Genomic DNA, 21,561 nt, shown 5'->3' on the forward strand with positions numbered 1-21,561 from the left:
TGTCCACCAAGTTCCAGGCACTGGTTTAGGCTTTCAAGACATTTTTTGTTATCCCACATAATCCTCATGAACTCTCTAGAATTATTCTACAGATGATTACTACTACAGTCACAGAGATCAAGTAACTTGCTTAAGGTCAATTAGAGATTAAATTATCTATAGACAAGAGTTATCTCCAAACATTCATGGACTTAATCCATAGAAGTGGATCATGCAACTTCCTCCTTACAAAATGCAAATGCATTTGGGGGAGCTATCCCTTACACAGTGGTTTGAATTTATCCAGACCTCTCTTCAAAGGAGATAGTAAAAAGGGGAACATGTGGCTGACAGTTCATTAGGTAGTTAAGTACATAATTAAAAGTTACTCACTGTACATAAAATTAATGGGACTGGGAATGTTTTGTTCTGGATCCTGAAGGAAAATATTACTGTCTCAAAACAAATTTTTTTCTTAAGGAAATATTTATCTTTTATTAGTGATTTAATAATGATTAACCAAATTGTAAGATAACAAGGATAAAATTTCACACAGTTCCCATCACCAGAGTTCTGTGTTCCATCCCCTCCATTGGAAGCTTCCTTTTTCTTTTTTTTTTTTTAATTTTTATTTATAAAATGGAAATATTGACAAGATCATAGAAGAAGAGGGGTACAGTTCCACACAATTCCCATAAACAGAACTCCATATCCCATCCCCTCTCGAAAGTTTTCCTATTTTTTATCCCTCTGGAAGTACTTTTTTTAAAATAAAAGAAAAAGAACACACACAAGTCAAAGTTAACCTTAATTCAACACTTATCTACTATGGGGCACTGGATATTATAATAGATGCAAAATAAATTAGGAGGCAAAACAACTGTACTCCTGTCTCAAAACTTAATTTTTTAAAAAATATTATGTATTGAATAGATGATCTGCTTTTATATGTGAATTATGAAATAATACAAAAACCAAATACCTATTGTGAAAGCAAGGGTCCTATTCAGACCACACAACCAATATAATAACATTTAAAATAATGATAGAGAGAAAAAGATGCCAAGAGACAGTGAAAGAGACCACATTATTAAAGTTATCTTTTTTAAATTTTTTTTAAAAATCTTTATTTATTTATTGGATAGACACAGCCAGAATTTGAGAGGGAAGGGAGTGATAGACAAGGAGAGAGACAGAGACACACCTGCAGCACTGCTTCACCACTTGTGAAGCTTTCCCCCTGCAGGTAGGGACCGGGGACTCGAACCTGGATCCATGCTCACTGTAATGTGTACACTCAACCAGGTGCGCCACCACCCAGCCCCTAAAGTTATCTTAATGCAATGGGGAATCAAGCTCCAACCTGAGTTTGTGTTGGAGAAATAGAAAATCAATTATATATATATATATATATATATATATATAGAATAGAAAATCATTACATTATCCAAATAAGTGATTTCACCAGCCCTGTGCTATTTTCCCCACTTTATAGGGAAGTTACTGGTTTACACTACAGCTATTAACTTCTGAAGAGTTTTCCCAAAGCTTCTACTCTTTTGTCATGAGACAGTTTCTCTGTCTCTGGAACATTTTGCTCTGGGCCACAATTTGGTTCCCTGACTGGGAACTTTGGTTCCTTATGACCGTAATCCTAGAGCTTGGAAGATGCACGGAGATTTCTCTTTGGACTTTCTGGACTTCCTCTCACATGTTTCCTGTGGAGAAGGACTACTTTAACTTGAAGAGCATTCTCCAGTACCCTGGCAGTACCCAAGAATGGAGGCACGTGGTTAGTTCTACCCTCCTGATTCGATTTTTTCTTTGATGGGAAGAAGTTTTTAAAAATGGGTGCCTAAGGACCGGCATAAGGATCCCAGTTCGAACCCCGGCTCCCCACCTGCAGGGGAGTCGCTTCACAGGTGGTGAAGCAGGTCTGCAGGTGTCTATCTTTCTCTCCCCCTGTCTGTCTTCCCCTCCTCTCTCCATTTCTCTCTGTCCTATCCAACAACAACAACAACAATAATAACTACAACAATAAAACAACAAGGACAACAAAAGGGAATAAATAAATAAAATAAATATTTTAAAAAATGAAATAAAAAATAAAAATGGGTGCCTGCAGCAATTCCATAGGAACAGTCAAAACCATCCTAGCTGCAATTTTGATGTGCTTTTTGGACTAGGACGCCCTCCGGGGACTCATGATGCTACATGGTGAGATTTGGATAATCTGGTTCACGGTGAAAGAAGCAAAAACTACCTGATTTTCTCTTGATTACCCCCTCATTGTTCTCTCTGAATATCTTAAGTTTGCTGTCTGCTTTCAGTTGCGTTTCATAAGAGAGTGATTTGAATGACTGAATTTTTGTATGATATTAACTTAAAAAAATGCTGGATGCAGCCGTGATTTCTAGAGACATCCAGAAACAATCCAAAAAATTGTTTCTTCCTCTTGATTTTTTTTTTTTACGTCTTGGTATAAATCTGAAATGTTTAATCCTGAAAACTGTATGAGTTATGGGCGGAGCAGGTAGTGCAATGATTATGTTAATGATTCTCATGCTTGAGGCTTCTAACCATGGTTCTTAAACAACCTTAAAATCATACTAGAAAGGACTTCCAATTATAATGGAGGTATCAATTATAGTAAACTTCTAATCTGCTACAAGTTTTGTTTCACAAGTAAGTGAATTACAGCTGTCAAGTCTTCACATGAAAAAGCATTTGCTCAAATAGAACCCCCAGAAATCCATTTGGACCCCTGTTCTCTGACATCGTCCACAAGATGGCACGACTACAGCAGCCCCCCCCCAGAAACCAATGATGTGACCTGGCACGACGGGAAGAAACAGATTCACAGACTCCAAAGCTCACTCTCTACAGAAAAGCATAATTCCGGTGGCTGACTTTCCCCATCGAGACAGACATGCAGCGTTTCTATCCCCTGGCATTTCTTCCATGGTCATATGCTTTGGACTGACACTTCTATCGGACTTACTGGTACACCTCTTGGACACTTTACAAAACTTTACAGCAGTTTCCCTTTATGCTGCTGGGTTTCTCAAAGACTGACTGCAGCAGTCCATGAACTTTGCAACCAGAGCCTTGGGACTCTATAGGCCATGCCCCCTCACCTGCAGGCCCTGTCCCCAGAAGCAGGAACCCCCCCCCCTCCTTACTAGGTCATGCCCACAGAGGCATGAAACGTCCTTTGAGGCAATAGATGCCACCAGAGGCAAGAAATGCCCTTTCGCCTGCTAGGCCTTGCCCTTTGAGGCAGGATACGCCCCCCTCAGTCCTCCCCTTGGCATCACACTGGTTCTTGCTGCTCTCCTACTTGTTCCTCCATGTCTTCTGCCAGTTCTTTTGAAAATACCTGTACGATATAGGTTTCTGTTCACCCCACACTCCTGATACTATGGCCATTAGTAAAAAAGAAAGGGGTAAATGTTGGTATGCTTCTAAATTCTGCTTCTATCCCCTTCTGTTGCATTGCTTGACCTTGTAGTCTATTTATATAATCAGTTTTACCTGGGTCCCGCCCTGCCTGCAGGGTATTGGTTTTATTCCCCACTGGTTAGATGGAAGCTTTCTATGTTCTGTTTGCGGCACTCTTTTTTTGCTCTGCCCCCTCTCCTAGTCATTTCCTTTCCCTTGTCACTTCTGGTGAAGAGATTCATAAAAGGCAATATATCTGATTAATAAACAGGATACTGCTTCCCAGCTCAGTCATGAGTCCCTGGTCGTCTCTCTACCGCCCGTGAAGCTAGCCCAGCCCAGCATCTTTGGTGTGGATGTCAGGCTCTACTGCTGTATACATTCTGTGCCATTTGAAAAATACATGTATTGTTCTGTTATTACATGGAGTGGATTAGAGGTGTTGACTATATTTTAGTTTTCGGTTCTTTGATAATGCTTATGATTTCCTATCTTGATCTATCAAGTGTCTAGAGGGAAATCCTGAAGTCTCTGGCTAGAGTTGTGGACTTGTCTATTTCACTTTTCTGTGTAACACATTTTGCAGCATTTTTGCTCAGTAAATTCCTATTTAGGATTTTATCTCATTTGATTGGCTGATCCTTCTATTAGCATTTAATTACACCAATTTTCTATTCTTAGAAGTCTGTGTTATGACAACAACATGATCATTTCAACTGCCTTTCTATGTCTGCATAGTGTGATTTTCTACACTTTTATTTTATTAACTTTTTAATAATCTTTATTTATTTAGTTGGATAGAAATAGTCAGAAATCGAGAGGGAAGGGGGAGATAGAGACAGAGAGACACCTGCAGTCCTGCTTCACCACTCGTGAAACTTTCCCCCTGCAGATGGGAACTGGGGCTCGAACCTGGGTCTCTGTGCACTATAATATGTGCACTCAACCAGGTGTGCCACCACCCAGCCCCTACCCTTTTATTTTTAACCTCCCTAAATCTTTTTATTTGAAATAAGTTTCTTAGAGGCAGCATGATCAGAAATTATGAAATAACACCAATACATCCAGTTTCTATTCAACATCACAGGTTCATCTTAGCAGTTTCTTTTCTATTTCTGACTCTCATCTCCATCAATTTGAGAGCTGACTTGCACTACTGTCAATGCATTTGCATAGTTTCTACATCTCTGTCCCATCTCATCTGTAGCAAATCTCTTGGTACTCTCTCCAAACTAAACTGGAATTCTATGCCATAGAAGTAGCCAGAAAGTTGTTTGTTTGCTTATTTTTATGGAAAGGCTACAGAAGAAAGTAAGTTACAGTGGCCCACTCAAGACTTGACTCATCAGTTGAATACACATGTTACAATGTGCAAGGACCAGGTTTCAACCCTCAAAGTCTTATTTAAGCCTATTTAACTTATTTACGTTCCATGGTACTTAAATGAATACCACACCACCCTGTTTATTTGTTTGTTTATATTGGTATGAGAAACCAGAGCATCTCTCAGCCATTATTCTATTTGGTGTTAAGGATCAAATTCAGGGCCTCACACATACAAGACATTCAGTTCATCAGATTCACCTCTTCCAACTCCTTTTGCTATTTATTTATTTTATTTTATTTACTTGATAGAAATTGAGAGAGAAGGGGGAGATAGAGAGAGAGAGACTAAGAGATACCTGAGGCACTACTTCATCACTTGTGAAGCTTCCCCCTGCAGGTGGGGAGTGGGAACTTGAATCTGAGTCCTTGTGCACTGTAACATGTGAGCTCAACCAGATGTGCCACCAACCAATCCCTATGTTGCTTTTTACTAGCTGAAGACTGCACATTGTTATCAGTATAATCACAACCTTAGCCAAGACATTTGATTACCCACATTCCCAACTAAAAATTATTTTATCCATTTAATCAGAATGGGAGAAACTTAAAATAGTATATGCTTCTATCTGAAATAAGGAATTTTTTTGTCATATTCTATATAATACATACTTTGGGGAACAATATAGATGGGGATAGATCCCCAGTAATCAGCTATATACCAGTCAGTTATTCAATTTCTGAATTTCTAGCTGCCAATTTCTGTGACTAGTAACTGGTTGATCATAGGGTATGCAGTGAGTCTTATATTTACACCATGCATTTAAAAGTGTGTGTGTGTGTGTGTGTGTGTGTGTGTGTGTAATAGGAACTATATGAAGTACATACATATTTCCATGGGTGGGAGATGAGCTATTTCCCAACTTGCTGATTAAGAAGGAGTTATGAGTGGACATCTATAATAAATAGGATTATAGCTTTAACTCTTGCACGGGTTTCACACAGTCCTTATGAATTAACAACCAGGCCCACAAGCAGTAGGAATGGATGATTCACAAGCAGTGAAGCAGGTCTGCAGGTGTCTTTCTTTCTCTCTCCTTCTCTAACTCCCTCCCCCTCTCAATTTCTCTGTCTTATCAAAGATAATTAATTAATTAATTAATGACCAGGCTGTTGACTACCTACCTTCCCTGAATAAATCATTGAGGCTACTAAAAGTGTAATGTCTTGTAAAAGTTTCAGTTTGTGGAGTGTAAATCACTATTATCATTTCCACTTTACACTACCGTATTATTTATCAGAAATACCATTACTCTTAAGATAAGTATTTTTAAAATAAATCAAGTGAGCCTGTCTTGGTAAGCCTTGTTGAGCACATGTTAGAATGTGCATGCACCCAGTTTGAGCCACCACCTGCAGAAGTGAAGCTTTACAAGTGATAAAACAGCACTAGAGCTGCATATCTCTCTCTCTCTCTCTTTCTCTCTCCACCTTTTCTTCCCATCTCAATTTCTCTCTGTCCTAGCAAATAAATAAATACAATCTTAAAATAAAAAGGAGATACCACTACCCAAGGTTTTAACACAATAGGCATATTTTGTAATGCTTTTAAATATTTCAAATATATTTCAAGATAGTATAAATTTATAGGAAAGAAAATTTCAATTTAAAGAATTTTTAAACAACATATTGTGAGCAATTCTTGTTTGTTTCTAAAATGATAAATAAAAATATAAAGGGCTCAGTCAGACAGTGGCACACCTGGTAGAGAACATGTGTTACAATGTGCAAGGACTTGAGTTCAAGAATTTGGTTCCCACCTGTGGGGGAAAGCTTCAGCATCAGTGAAGTAGTGTTACAGGTGTCTTTCTCTCTCCCTCTCCCATCCCCTTTCTTCTCAATTTCTCTCTGTCTCTATCCAAGAAATAAGCAAATGAGCCAAGTAATAAGTAAGTTAATAAACTAAATAACTTAACTATCTAAGCCATACAAGTAAATAAAAGGATGCAAGTATTGTTAGCATACCAGTATATAAGTTACCTTTTTTATTATTTTATATAACATTTATGTGCTTACAGGAGACCAGGTCATTCTGGCCTAGGGAGAGGAACTGTGGAAAACTACTTAAGACAGCATCCCGAGAAAAACCTCTGACCACCAGGAGCTACTCCTGACTTTCTCCCAGCTAGATTAGAGGAAGAGTCGGACACAAACTGCTATGGAAAACAGATGAATGCAGAGTGCACACTCTCCTAATTGACCCTATGTGGATATTTTAATCTTTTTGCCTGGTGGAGAATTGTCTTTCTTCTGTGATATGGAGACACATAGACTAAGATTGCATTTCCTTTGTGCTTGCTCTTCGGGCAAAACAGTGACTGTAGTTGCTACCCCTCAGACCCTCCACATTCCTAAGCTAAAGGGCCCAAGACAATGGTGCTAAAAGCTAAAGATGACTAGAGAGGAATCTGTCTCCCAACTGATACATACCAGGCACTAGGCCTCCCCTTTCTTTGCCCATACCAAGGCCACAGATAAGAAGCACGCATAGCAATTACTCGAAAGATTGCCATGCGAAAGATTGTCTTTGTCTGTTTCTGCCTCCTTTGTAATAGTGAAATAAAACTGCTCCCTCTGCCCTTTTGGGGAGGGAGACAGCAGTAAAAAGGTGGGCTTTTGAAGCTGCAGGGAGAACTTCCCTGAGTGATCAGGAGTCTCAAATACAACTGTGTAATAAGCTTCTGTCTTTTACCAAGAACCGGCTCTAGTCTTGTGCTTTGGGGATAATTTCTGCAAAAAAACAAAAGACAAATAATTGCATAAGTGGACGACAGATCCAAATTTATGAGGACGTTTGTCAAAAATTGTTATATAAAACTGTTCCAATAAATGTGCTCAGGATTCTATTCCCTAAATGGTTCCAAGGTTCTTTGCCTAAGTGTCTCATTTCCCTTCCCCTTTTCAGACCCCACGGAACTGGACTCTGCATGTGCTCTCCTTAAAGTGCCTCATTCTAAAATTTTTCTTAAAATATTCCTAATTGATGAAATCTCTAAAGGGGACATATTGCTATATTTTGACTATTTTGAAAACTACGTTTATGTCACCAACTCTAATATATCAGTGCACACACACAAAGAAAACAAAAATGTCCCGATGAAGCACAAATAATAAAATTTAAAGTCATCTATTTCAGTTTGTGATTGATGGACAGAAGTTCAGGTTTCAGTCTCTATTAATTACAATGAGGCCTAGCAATAAGTTATGTAACAACCATCTGAGCTGCTTCTAAGTTCAAATTCCTGAGCTTCCCCTCCAATCTCCTAAAGCAGATCTTATGATTATTAACATCTATGCACCCAATGAGGGCCCATCTAAATACATCAAAAACCTAATGAAATAACTACAAAAATACACTACTAATAATAATACATTAATAGTGGGAGACTTCAACATCCCACTCTCATACTTAGACAGATCAACTAAGTAAGGAATCGACAAAAAAACAAAAGACTTAATTGAAGAGATGGACAAACTAGACCTCCTAGACATTATCAGAGTTCTTCGCCCAAAAAAACTGGAATACACTTTTTTTTCAAATCCACACAGCACATACTCAAGTATAGACCACATGTTAGGCTACAAAGACAGTATCAACAAATTCAAGGACAATGAAATCATCACAAGCATCTTCTCAGACCACAGCAGAGTAAAGCTAACAGTTAACAACAAACAGAAAATTACTAAAAGACTCAAAATTTGAAAACTAAACAACATACTGCTTAATAACCACTGGGTCAAATAGGCACTCAAGCAAGAAATTCAAACATAGCCTAGAAAAAAAAAAATGAATACACAATGTATCTAAAGTTTGGGACACAGTTAAAGCAGTATTGAGAGGGAAACTCATAGCCATACAAGCACACATTAGAGAACAAGAAAAAGCTCAAATAAATAAACTTACTGCACACCTTATGGGCTTAGAAGAAGAGGTACAAAGGAACCCTAAAGTAACCAGAAGGACTGAAATCACTAAAACTAGAGCAGAAATAAACAACATCAAAAATAAGAGAACCATACAAAAATCAATGAAGCCAAATGTTGGTTCTTTGAAAAATTAAACATAATTCACAAACCTCTAGCCAGACTCACTAAAAAAAAGGGGGAGAAGACTAAAATAAATAGAATTGTAAACAATAGAGGAGATATCACAACAGACACAACAGAAATCCAAAAAATCATGCAAAGCTTCTATGAGCAACTATATGCCACCAATCTAGGGAATCTGGAAAAATGGAACATAGACCCTTCCAAGTGAACCAGGAAGAACTACAAAACCTAAGTGGACCAATCACAGACAAAGAAATCAAAACAGTTATTAAGAATCTTCCCAACAACAAAAGTCGTGGACCAGATGGCTTCACAAATGAATTCTACAAAACCTTCAGGAAACAGCTAATACCTATACTTCTAAAGCTTTCCCCAAGATCAAAGAAACAGGAACACTCCCTTCTACCTTCTATGAAGCCTACATCACCCTGATACCAAAAGCAGATAGGGACACAACAAAAAAGGAAAACTATAGACCAATATCTCTGATGAACATAAAATAAAAATATTGAACAAGATACTAGCCAAAAGGATACAGCAGTATATCAAAAGGATTATTCATCACAACCAAGTGGGATTTATCCCAGGAATGCAAGGTTGGTTCAATGTATGTAAGTCAATTAATGTCTTTCACCACATCAAACCAAAATTTACATGATTATCTCAATAGATGCAGAGAAAGCCATTGACAAAATCCAACACCCATTCATGCCCAAAACACTACAAAAAATGGGAATTGATGGGAAATTCCTCAAGGTAGTGGAGTTCATATATATCAAACCTACAGGCAACATAATATTCAATGAACAAAAGCTGAAAGCATTCCCCCTCAGGTGGGGGACTATACAGGACTGTCCATTATCACCATTATTCTTCAACATAGTATTGGAAGTTCTCGCCTTAGCAATCAGGCAAGAGAAAGGAATCAAAGAAATGCAGATTGGAAGGGGAAGTCAAGCTCTCACTATTTGCAGATGATATTATAGTATACATAGAAAAATCTAGAATAAAATACATAGAAGAATCTAGCAGAAAGCTACTGGTAGTTATTAGGCAATATAGCAAGGCATCAGGCTATAAAATCAATATACAAAAATCTGGCATTTTTTATGCAAACACTTTAAGACACCTTAATGTACCTAATGAAATAATCTCTACTTAGACATAGATACCCTCCTCACTTACCTCCTATTACACTTCTCTCAATCACTCCAAAGCTAACCTTGTCAGACAAAAACTACAAAAGCTGAAGAGGGGCAAGAGACTGACATACATTAATGATGGCTCTTTAGTCACTATAAGGCCACCCCATCACCTGGGTCCCTAGTGAGGGAGCTCTGGGGTTCCCACACAGACACGATGGACCTACACTTGTAACAGATCCATCTCATCACTGCCACTGGTCATCTCCACTAGGAACAACATTATGGACCCCTTTGTGGGCCCCTATAGGACCTTGTCCTCAATGTGTATCAACAATGGTAGAGACTGTTCTATTCTCTGAAGAGAGGTTGGACAACATACTCTACCTACTACCTGAGAAAGATGGATACTGAAATTAGTGCAGCCTAGAATGTTCCTAGCCATGACCATAGAATGTGACCTGAGCTACAGGTATGCAGAAATTACACAGGCTCCTGTGCTAAATACGGGCCCCAGGTCAAACCAGTGGGGTTTAGAGTTAACAATATTTACTTTCCCCATATTTGGAGCTACTCTCTTCCCTGATCCAGCTTTCTAGTCCTTTTTCCAACTATGACACCATCTACTCAGACAATAACTTAGGTCACACGCATGATATATGTCAAGCTCAGGCAAAAACTAGTAGGATCATGGACCGCTTGGAATATACCTAAAATAGACCTACTAGCTATTTCCAAAACGGAGACCTCAAATCTCCATCTGCAGTATTCTTGTCTTCATGTTCATGATCAGTCAACAATCTGTTCTGCCTTATATCTTTTTCCCCTGCTTTTTAAAAATATTTATTTATTTATTTTTCCCTTTTGTAGCCCTTGTTGTTTTATTGTAGTTATTACTGTTGTCGTCATTGTTGGATGGGCCAGAGAGAAATGGAAAGAGAAAGGGAAGACAGAGAGGGGGAGAGAAAGATAGACACCTGCAGACCTGCTTCACTGCCTGTGAAGCGACTCCCCTGCAAGTGGGAAGTGGGGGGGGGGGCTCGAACCGGGATCCTTATGCAGGTCATTGTGCTTTGCATCACCTGCACTTAAGCCACTGCGCTACTGCCCAGCTCCCCTCTGCCTTATATTGTAACTCTTTTTCACCCACCAGGTTCCAGATGCTATCATGATGCCAACCGGACTTCCCTGGGCAGAGGACCCCACCAATGTGACCTAGAGCCCTGCTTCCCCAGAACCCTGCCCAACTAAGGAAAGAGAGAGACAGGCTGGGAGTATGGATCAACCTATCAACACCCATGTTCAGCAGGGAAGCAATTACAGAAGCCAGACCTTGTACCTTCTGCACCCCATAATGATCCTGGGTCCATACTCCCAGAAGGATAAAGAATAAGGAAGCTATCAAGGGAGGGGATTGGATAGGGAGTTCTGGTGGTGGGAATGGTGTGGAATTGTATCCTTCTTATCCTATGGTCTTGTTGATACTTCAATTTTATAAATAACTTAAAAAAACCTTGGAGATACAAAAATGTGAATAAATGGGCACAGTGTCTAGTAAAAACAATTCATGTATTCTCCCTAGTAAATTTCTATTCTTCCTAAAGTAACAGAAGCACTCTAAATGTACTTATTTTTATGTTTCCTTTTATACAATTAATACACTGCACAACAGACTTACATGATTCTTCTTTATGTGTGGTACGATTACATAAAGTCTATAATCATTAGACTAAAGGCAAAGAAAATAATTCCAAGTCACTCCAGCGATTCTACTTTGCTTTTGTATATGGATTTCCTTTGCTGTGTTTATTTGTTCTTGTTTTCTTTTTTTTTTTTTTTTTTTGCAGAAACAAGAATCAAGATATGTACTGCAGGACTTTATGACACTATACACCAATGGGTTTCAATTGACATATAGTAGTATTGTTCAAAACAGTACAACTTAAAGTTGGCCAGAAAAAAACTTTAGAGATCTGCATTGCAAATCTTGGTTACTTGAAATCCATTCCTTTTAGATTAATGATCTGCCTAATCCACCCTCTCTCTCCCTGTCCTTCTTTCTCTGTTTTTGTGCTGATACACACATTCTCTCTCTCTCTCTCTCTCTCTCTCTCTCTCTCTCTCTGCAGTTATCTTCAGTCTTGGGAGAATCAGCTTTATTCTTTCTCTTCTCTCTTCAGGTTGCCCCCTTTCTTACACCAAAAAGACGCAAATCAGTAAGAATTGCCACCACCATTGGTAGGGAAGTGGCACCTGAACACTTCCATTCCCTCTCTCCAGGGATGAAGACCTGGAATGTTGGGCATGCATGCCCTCCCTGCTGGCCTCTGCACCTGCTGGCGCCCTAGCAACCGCTGGGACGCTCTGCCAGTGCCAGGTTTCACTCGCCTGGTCTTGTTTTTTGTTTTTTTGTTTTTCCCTCCAATCCTCTCTCTTTACTTCTCGGACTGGTTTTTTGTTTGTTGGTTTTTTGTTGTTGATGCTGTTGTTGTTGTTGTTTTTGATATTTTTTTGTCATCAATTCTTTGATGGCGAGAGAAAACCATTAAGAGATATACACCTCCTCCCCATAAATACGTGTATGCTTCCCCACAACTATCCTCGGCCCCCTTTCTCCAGCGATGAGTAGGGTCTGCAATGCAAAGGGCCCTCCCTTCACCCAGAGACCAACCTTAGCGTCTCCGCTACTAACTGCACCCAGCTAGCTAGCCCCTCACCTCTTGAAGCCTACAGCTTACCAGACTTGCTTTCTTACAGCTAAGCCCATTCCCTCCCACTGCTACGCACCTCCTCCACCTTTTCAGAAGGATCTACTACCGTCCACAATTTAAAGAAAATAATAATAAATAATACATTCCAACAGGCGAGATAATATGAATCCCGGAAGAAAAATAAAGTGTGTGTGTTTAAGATGATCTGACTGTGTGCATCTGCCCATCTGTCCCGTAAAGGTGGCCTTGAGGTGCAGGACCGCCAGAGGGTTCAAACTTCTCCTGGCAGGTCGAGGCTGGGTGCTCTCTGGAGCTCACCTGTCCGCCCCCAGGTAACCCGCAAAGTGCCCGCCGGCCGCGTTCCACAACACCTGGCCCCGGGGTACACGAACGCCAGGGAACTGGAGCCATGGGGGCGCCCCCTCACTCACAAGCTTCTTCTCTTTCTCAGCCCCTCCCTCCCTGGGGTTCTACATTTGTTTCTGCACCTCCATAGGGCCATACCTCAAACAGGGGACCGATCTTGTTCTTCTCCAGGTAAGTCTGGATGCGGGATTGCTGATGAGACGCCATGGAGACACAGAAGAGGCTTCAGACCGGGGGGTGGGGTTCCCCTCCTTGTCCTCAGACAAGAGGCCAGGACAGGAGCAGCTGATGAGCCTCCGATGCCCCCGGCCTGTGATGATCTCCACCCCGGTTGGGCGTGGGGAGCCGGGAGCTGGGAGGGTGCCGAGAGCCAGGAGCCCAGGCGACCCGCTGGCAACTCGCACAACTCCGGGGCCAGGGGAGAACTCCAGCGCCCGCACAGCTCCCGCCGCAGCGCTGGGCGCGGAGGGAAATCGGAGGCAGAGGCTGCTCTGGCCTCTGGGCGGCAGCAGCGGGAATCCGGGGGCGGGAGGCGGGAGGCGGGAGGCGGGAGGCGGGAGGCGGGAGGCGGGAGGCGGGAGGCGGGAGGCGGGAGGCGGGAGGCGGGAGGCGGGAGGCGGGAGGCGGGAGGCGGGAGGCGGGAGGCGGGAGGCGGGAGGCGGGAGGCGGGAGGCGGGAGGCGGGAGCCGAGCCAACCTGCAGCTCCGCCTAGAGCCGCGCCGCGGGCGCCGGCGGGAGGAAGCGGGACCGCGGGCTTCGAACTCGCCAGCACGCGCCTGTGGGTGTGTGACCCACCGGGAATTGCGGTGTGAGTCCGCTCGCCCGGTTGTGGGGGATCTGTCTCCAGGGTTACGGGAACTCGCCGCCCGGGCTTGTTCCCCGAGGCTGTGTTCGCGGGGCCCGCCGCTCCCTAGCGACAACGCTGCTCCAAAAGCCAATGGTGAAGGTGCTTCTTTCACAGTGCACGTAAATCTGGTGCTTGTTGGCTACTCCTTTGACAACTACCCAAGCATTTCGAAAAGGATCCTCTTTTGTCGACCCTTCGGGAGTCCCTGGGGACTTGCTGCAGCACCTTCACTAGTTCTGAATAGTAGAAAGAGGAAGTTGAGAAAAGGGATCTGAGGGTTCACAGAAAAAAAGAAAAAAGAAAAAAAACAGTCCCCTACCTCTACAAAATTTGGCTTAGTCTAAAGCAAATGAGCAGGCTGCAGAAAACTAGAAAAAGAGTTAAAAGGGAGAAAGTCTCCTTCCCAATACTCACCTTAAATTATACATTTTTTAAAAAATTTATTATCTTTATTTATTGGATAGAAACAGTCAGAAACCTAAAGGGTAGGGAAGATAGAGAGGGAGAGAGAAAGAGAGACACCTGCAACCCTGCTTCACCACTTGCAAAGCTTTCCTTCTGCAGGTGAAGACTGGGGCTCGAACCCCGGTCCTTGTGCACTGTAACATGTGCACTCAACCAGGTGCGCCACCAGCCGGTCCCAAATTATACATTTTTGACAAGAACTTCATTTCCGGTGTTATACCATTCCTTTTAAGGATGTCTCCTGTAGATATCTCATGAGCTCCTCAAATTTAGCTATTGCCTGTTATAATTCAGGGATTTCTATAATTCACAGTTTTTACTGGGTCAATTTTTTTCCTGTATTTTAAATAATATACTTCTATGAAATAGCTTTAAAAACGGAATATTCCAAATAGTAGCATTAATTACGTTTAATAATTCAGATAAATCTGCTAGAGTAGTTAAGAGCTTAATTGTCACAGATAACCTGAAATGGACATAATTTGGGCTGGAAGGATGTCCAGTTTAATAATTTCACAGTCAGACTTGGCGATTGGCCCAGGGAGAGTTAAAAACATTAAGGCAATCAGTGTTGCCACCTGCTTTATATGGCACTTTCAAGGTATACTTAAACACACACATACATACACGTTTACATACAAATATGTGTGCATATTTTTCAAGAGAAATTAAATATGCAGAGTAAATATCAACATTTTTATTTGCTACAAGCTAGATATAGAATCATCTATGACCTAGATTAAAAAAAAAGTCAAGTATTTTGACACCCTATTATACTGAAGCGGCTGAGTGGCACTTTCCTCTAAGAGACGGACATAAGGAAGATGTTTCTTAAAATTGGCTAATTAACATATTGGATCATTCCTAGGCTCACAGCACTATGCCTATAATGGAAAAAAGGAATCATCTGCCGAAAAAAGCTACTTATGTATGAGAGAAGCATGGATAGACGTAAATTTGTGCATGTTAAAAAACAACGGAACATCCCAAAATTACATTGATACAATTCAGGCAACATCTTAGAATTATTTGTCATAGCCTACTTCAAATATCAGCTCCTCTACAAATATTTCATGTTTCTTTCCACTTATTTTTATGCCTGTCTTCACATCTAAAATAAGTATTTATCACACATCATCACTGTGGCAGTCATTTACATTAGAACTAAGAATTCAAAGGTGAAAAATCAGTCATGTCTTTGTTCTTCAGTGTTCCATCTTATTGGAACTATTGGTATTAGCAAATAATAGCATTAAAATGTTGAGCTACAGTCTGAGAAACAGCATAATGGTTATGCAAAAAGACTTCTCTGCAGGGCTGGGTGTTGGCACACCTGGTTGAGCGACATGTTACAGTGTGAAAGGACCCGGGTTCGAGCCCCTGGCCCCCACCTGCAGGGGGAAAGCTTTGCAAGTGGTGAAGCAGGGCTGCAGGTGTATCTATCTCCTCCTTCCCTCTCAATTTCTGACTGTTTCTATCCAATAAATAAAGATAATTAAAAAAAATTTTTTTAAAGACTTCTCTGCCAACGACAATGTGGCCCCAGATTCAATCCTCAGCATCACCATAAACTTGAATTGACCAATGCTCTGGTATAAAGTATTCTGCTAATATAAATATGTAAAAAAAAATTCTGTATGTGTAACTATGATGAAACAACTGTAGCTATTCCATGATCCTCAAGGAAGTTCCATGATGGTTACTGTATTTGAGCAAAGTGTTAAATAAAGAAATCTTGGGATTTCCAGCCGTGACAGCATCTCCTCAGACAATAACTAGGATCCACCTGCATATCAGATTTCAGGCTCAGGGAAAATAGAAAAACAAAAAAAAAGCTACTATAGCCACAGGCCCTTTGGAATATAACTAAACTATGCCTACTAGCAATCTACAGAACGGAGACCCCCCCCCCCCCCAACTCTTCATCTGCACTACTCCAGCCTTTAGGTTCATGATTAGTCAACAACTTGTTTGGCTTTATATGTTAACTCTCTTTTCAGCCACCAGGTTCCAGATGTTGCATGATGCCAACCAGACTCTCTGGACAGACAACCCCACCAATGTGTCCTGGAGCTCCACTTCCCCAGAGCCTGTCAACGCCCATATTCAGCGGGGAAGCAATTACAGAAGCCAGACCTTCCACCTTCTGCATCCCACAATGACCTTGGGTCCACACTCCCAGAGGGATAGAGAATAGGAAAGCTATCAAGGGAGGGGATGGGATACAGAGTTCTGGTGGTGGGAATTGTGTGGAGTTGTACCCCTCTTATCCTATGGTTTTGTCAGTGTTTCCTTTTTATAAATTAAAAAAAAAAAAACCTGAAAAAAATAATAAAGAAAAGAAATCTTGGGAGTCCGGCGGTAGTGCAGCTGGTTAAACCCATGTGGTACAAAAAGCAGGGTCCAGCGTAAGGATCCCAGTTCAAGCCCTGCCTCCCCACCTGCAGGGGAGTCACTTCATCCGTGGTGAGGCAGGTCTGCAGGTGTCTTTCTTTCTCTCCCCCTCTCTCTTCCCCTCCTCTCTCCATTTCTCTTTGTCCTGGCCCTTATGTTGTATGTCAAACACCACTATACTTTTTCCTCAACATCCTGACTACCAGTGCCCCAGAAATACCACTTCTCATACTTGGAATTCATTCTGTATTGTGTCTATAGAAGGAAAGATGCGACCTGAATGGCAGATACCAAAGTAGTTTGCTGGCCTCGTATTAAGTTAATGTATTAGAAACCTGGACTATATTTGAGACTGAATACAACTAATCAATAACCTCAAGACTTATTCTAGCTGTGCTGCTAACATCATATTATTGGGCTTACTAAATTGAGAACCGAAGTGATGCTGATGGCTAGTGAAATTCTGCCATCCAGGCTTCTCAAGTGCTCCCTCTACCTGCTTGACATCTATATTTAAATATAAAGTTTTAAAACTTCATTTGACATAGTGGAATGTTTATAAACAGTCACCATTTAACATTTTAAAGAAAACATATTATTTGCATTACATTTTGAATCACTGGAAGAAATCAACAGCTCCCGAACTTCACAGATAGCTGTGACAATATTAATAAATCCTTAACCCTGGCATGACTATTGCTTCTCATTTTCAGAATATAATATTCTGATTTTTTTCATACCAACATGAGTCCTTATTAGGAAGTGCGGGGGGCGGGCATTGAACTATAAAAATATTACAGAAACTACACGTGATACTGAATTTATTGAAAGGAACGGAGAAAATAGGAATTAGGCAAAGAAAAAAGCAAACAAAAAAAGACTTAGTGTGAATAAACAATTCCACTTCATGTGCAGCCTGGAGAGCCAGGCACTCTGCCTAGGACAGAATGTGCTATTGCTTCAGTCTAGCTATCAAGGCATAGGTAAAATGGGACCCGTTTTCAAGCACACATCTCTGTAAATGCCAGCTAATCTCTGTCCTAGTGCACCCCATTACAACAACACCAAGACTAAGGGTTAAAGGCACCCTTTAGCAGAAGTAGTGAAATCACCATTGCCTAGAGGGAATATGATTTTTTCATCTATTTAATAATGACCGTGAAAATTGTAGGATAAGAGGGGTACAAGTCCATACAATTCCCACCACCAGAACTCCATATCCCATCCTCTCCCTTGGAAACTTTCCAATTCTTTATCCCTCTGGGAGCATGGACCCAGGATCATTATGAGGTTCAGAAGGTAGAAGGTTTGGCTTCTGTAATTGCTTCTCCGGGGAATATAATTTCTTAAAAAGATACCTCTCTGCGGAAACACTCCAGATACTGTAAAAACCCATATAAGTCAGTAAATCCTCTCCTTCCAAAGCAAATGTTAGGACAGAAATGGCTCAGCTCATTCAATGGTAGAATTCTTGTCTGACAAAGCAAATATTGGTTTATTTCCTATGGATAATACTCATCTTCCTACTTGCAGGTGGTTTGGGTTCTGAGCGATAAGTGTGTGTTATGTCTAAGCATCTACCAAGCTGCCAAAGTTATCAGAGAACTATACTAATTAATATGCTTTTAAATAATTACAACAGAATCATGAGGAATCATGAAGGCCTTTCCTTCAGTGGTGTGTGTGTGTGTGTGTGTGTGTGTGTGTGTGTGTGTGTGTGTATGTATGTCAAAAGTCTGTGTCATTCTTTTTTTAATTTTTCTATTGGGGGATTAATGTTTTACATTCGACAGTAATTACAATAGTTTGTACATGCATAACACTTCCCAGTTTTCCACATAACAATACAACCCCCATTAGGTACTCTGTCATCCTTTATGGACCTGTACTCTCCCCCTTGTAAATATAATCGGCCTCACTTCCTTGAGCCTCTTTTGTGCTTTTCCCTGTAGTCACAGCTGACTGGTGATCTCATTAAAGAACATAGGACAAGTCTGTACGGATTTAGAATGCTAGTTTCAGTGCATACCATTTTTTTAATGTGGGCTAGTTGCTTCATAAGCCTCATATCCCTCAACCATACAATTAAACAATATTAATAGAACAAAATTGTAGGGTTGTTGTGACGCTTAAGAGAAAATATGTAAATACTTAGCACAATGCTTACAAAGGGTAGATAATTAATGGTTCTGTAGTCATTGATTGTACTTTGCATTTCAGTGATAACCCTCTTCCTTTTCCCTGTTTTAAGGGTAACCAATGTCTGGCAAAAACAAACAAACAAACAAAAAAACCAAACACCAGATAGATTGACTTTCTCATTCATTTTATCACAGCCTTTGCTCTCATTTCACTACTCTGCTGTGTATGAAAAATCAAGCTTGAATTTGTTCTATGTTTTTTATATGTTAATAGATTTCAAAGACCAAGGTTAGAAATCACGAGAAGAGAGAGAGAGAGAGAGAGACCACAGATGGCAAACAACTCACCAATATGTTCAGGAACCTCACCTCCCCAGTGCTCTACCCCACTAGGGAAAGGTAGAAACAGATTGGGGGTATGGGTCTACCTGTCAACACCCATGTCCAGCAGATAAGCAATTACAGAAGCCAGAACTCCCACCTTCTGCACCCCATAAAGAATTGTGTCCATTGTGTGTGGCGGAAGATATCATAGTGGACGCTCTAAAGTCAAAGGGTCAGTTCCCCACCACTGCCACCACTACCACCATATGCCAGAGTTAAGCAGTGCTTTGGGAAAGAAAGAAAGAAAGAAAGAAAGAAAGAAAGAAAGAAAGAAAGAAAGAAAGAAAGAAAGAAAGAAAGGAAGAAAGAAAGAGAGAAGAGAAGAGGAGAGGAGAGGAGAGGAGAGAGAGAGAGAGAGAGAGAGAGGGAAAGAAAGAAAGAAAGAAAGAAAGAAAGAAAGAAAGAAAGAAAGAAAGGAAGGAAGGAAGGAAGGAAGGAAGAAAGAGAAAGGGAGAAAAAAAAAGGAAGGAAGAAAGAATTTTAGCCAGGAGGGAAGAAATGTTAAGGGAAGATGACCAAAGGGCTGTGAACTCCATCGCTATTAGGACCCAAAGAGAGAAAAGGGGATGGGGAGAGAGGGAAAAAGAAGACACTCAGAAATAGTAGGTGTCACTTTTAAAGGAAGAGAAGGCAGGACCATAGAAAAAATGTATATGTATATATATATATATATATATATATATATATATATATATATATATATATATACATAGTCACCCCATATCTGTGATCTTGGGAAAACTAATACAGTTTCCAGTGGAGTGAATGGGGGCACAGAAATCTGGTGGTGGGAAAGGTATGGAATTATAGCTGCGTTATCTTACAGTTTTGTAAATCAATAACAAATAACTAATGAAAAAAAAACATAGATGGCATAAAAACTATTGTTAACAGTCTCATAAATATAAAATTTTATTTATTGTGATCCAGGTGGTGGCACACCTGGTTAAACGCATATGTTACAATATGCAAGGATCCAGGTTCAAGCCCCTGTTCCCCCCACCTCCAGAGAGATAGCTTCATAAGTGGTGAAGCAAGGCTGCAGTTATCACTATGTCTCACTCCATCTCAGTCTCCCCCCTTCCTCTCAGTCTCTGGTTCCCTCCATCCAATAAATAAATAAATATGATAAAATATCTAAAACAAGTAAAATAATTAAATAAATAAATAAAAATTCATTTATTGATGCATATTTAATTTTCTAATCAAGATAAAGAAAAATTAGGAGCCTCAGTCTCATTTAAAATGCTACATATCCCCTTGTCATAAGTAAGCATTAAGTAGAAAGATATTGGTTAACAAAATTTTGATTCCTATAAATTATACAAAAACAACACTAAGAGATTTGTTCTCAAATCAATATTTCCCTTCAATCCAAATTTGAGATCTAATTATATTAAAATACTTTTTGTGTGATTATAGACCTCAATTTATTCCTCACTTCAGTAGAAGTTTTTATTATAAATAAAACACTATTTTATCTTTGTTTTTCTTTCGTTTGTTTATTTGTTTGGCTATGCATGGAAATTTTATATATCTTTCCATGTAAAGTAAAGGTCCACTTATTGCTATATAACCAAGTGTTCAAAATCTCTTTTCTCTTTAAGCCCTCTTTGTTGTGTGGCTATCTTATATAAGTTGGTATTTATTGTAAAAAAGATTAAGCTCTATACTTTGACATGGATTGTCCACAAGTTTTCATACTGTTAATTCCTCAGACTATATCTGGACCCAGATTCATCTTCACAGACCTGGTTCCCAGAAAAGGCAAGGGATTCTAGTTTACTTTGCTTTTTTCATATTATTAGTGATCACCATTCTCTTACAGATTATTTATTTATTTGAAGAAAAAGCAAGAGCCACTAAGGCATATTTGATTTCCATATGCATTTTCAGGCACCTCCTATATGCAAAAATCTTTTCTCCATCACTGGAGCTTCAACAATTATTCTTTTGCCTTCTAGTTCTCTTAACAACATTTATAGAAAAAAGTTTTCCTCAACTCCTCACTTCAGTAATGATGCAAATGAAACACACATACACACACACACTGAAGTAAGTAAAAAGGTCAAAGGCAACTTTTGAATGATTTCACTCATATGTGGAGTTTGAAAAAGTGAAACACACAGAATGAACTTTCAAAACAAACAAAACGCAAATGGTAAGCCAGCAGACTAGAAAACTTCCCTAGGATTTTATGAGAACTATGGTATTTATTAACAGCAATAAACACCTCTAAGCAGACATACTGTCAGCTC

General features: G+C 40.2%; 1 protein-coding gene across 2 annotated transcripts in view; it reads right to left on the bottom strand.

Annotated features, from left to right (window-relative positions):
• The window catches only part of C1H8orf34 (chromosome 1 C8orf34 homolog), a 292,718-nt gene extending 279,142 nt beyond the window's left edge, over window positions 1–13,576 (bottom strand). For both annotated transcript variants that reach the window (XM_007527156.3, XM_060200540.1), the window contains exon 1: window positions 13,211–13,576. In XM_007527156.3, coding sequence (XP_007527218.2) covers window positions 13,211–13,279 — 69 coding nt within the window. In that variant the 5' untranslated portion in view covers window positions 13,280–13,576. The remainder of the gene's footprint in view (window positions 1–13,210) is intronic.
• Between the last annotated feature and the right edge of the window lie 7,985 nt (window positions 13,577–21,561).

This window comes from Erinaceus europaeus, chromosome 1, assembly GCF_950295315.1.
Source record: "Erinaceus europaeus chromosome 1, mEriEur2.1, whole genome shotgun sequence".
Taxonomy (NCBI): Eukaryota; Metazoa; Chordata; class Mammalia; order Eulipotyphla; family Erinaceidae; genus Erinaceus; species Erinaceus europaeus.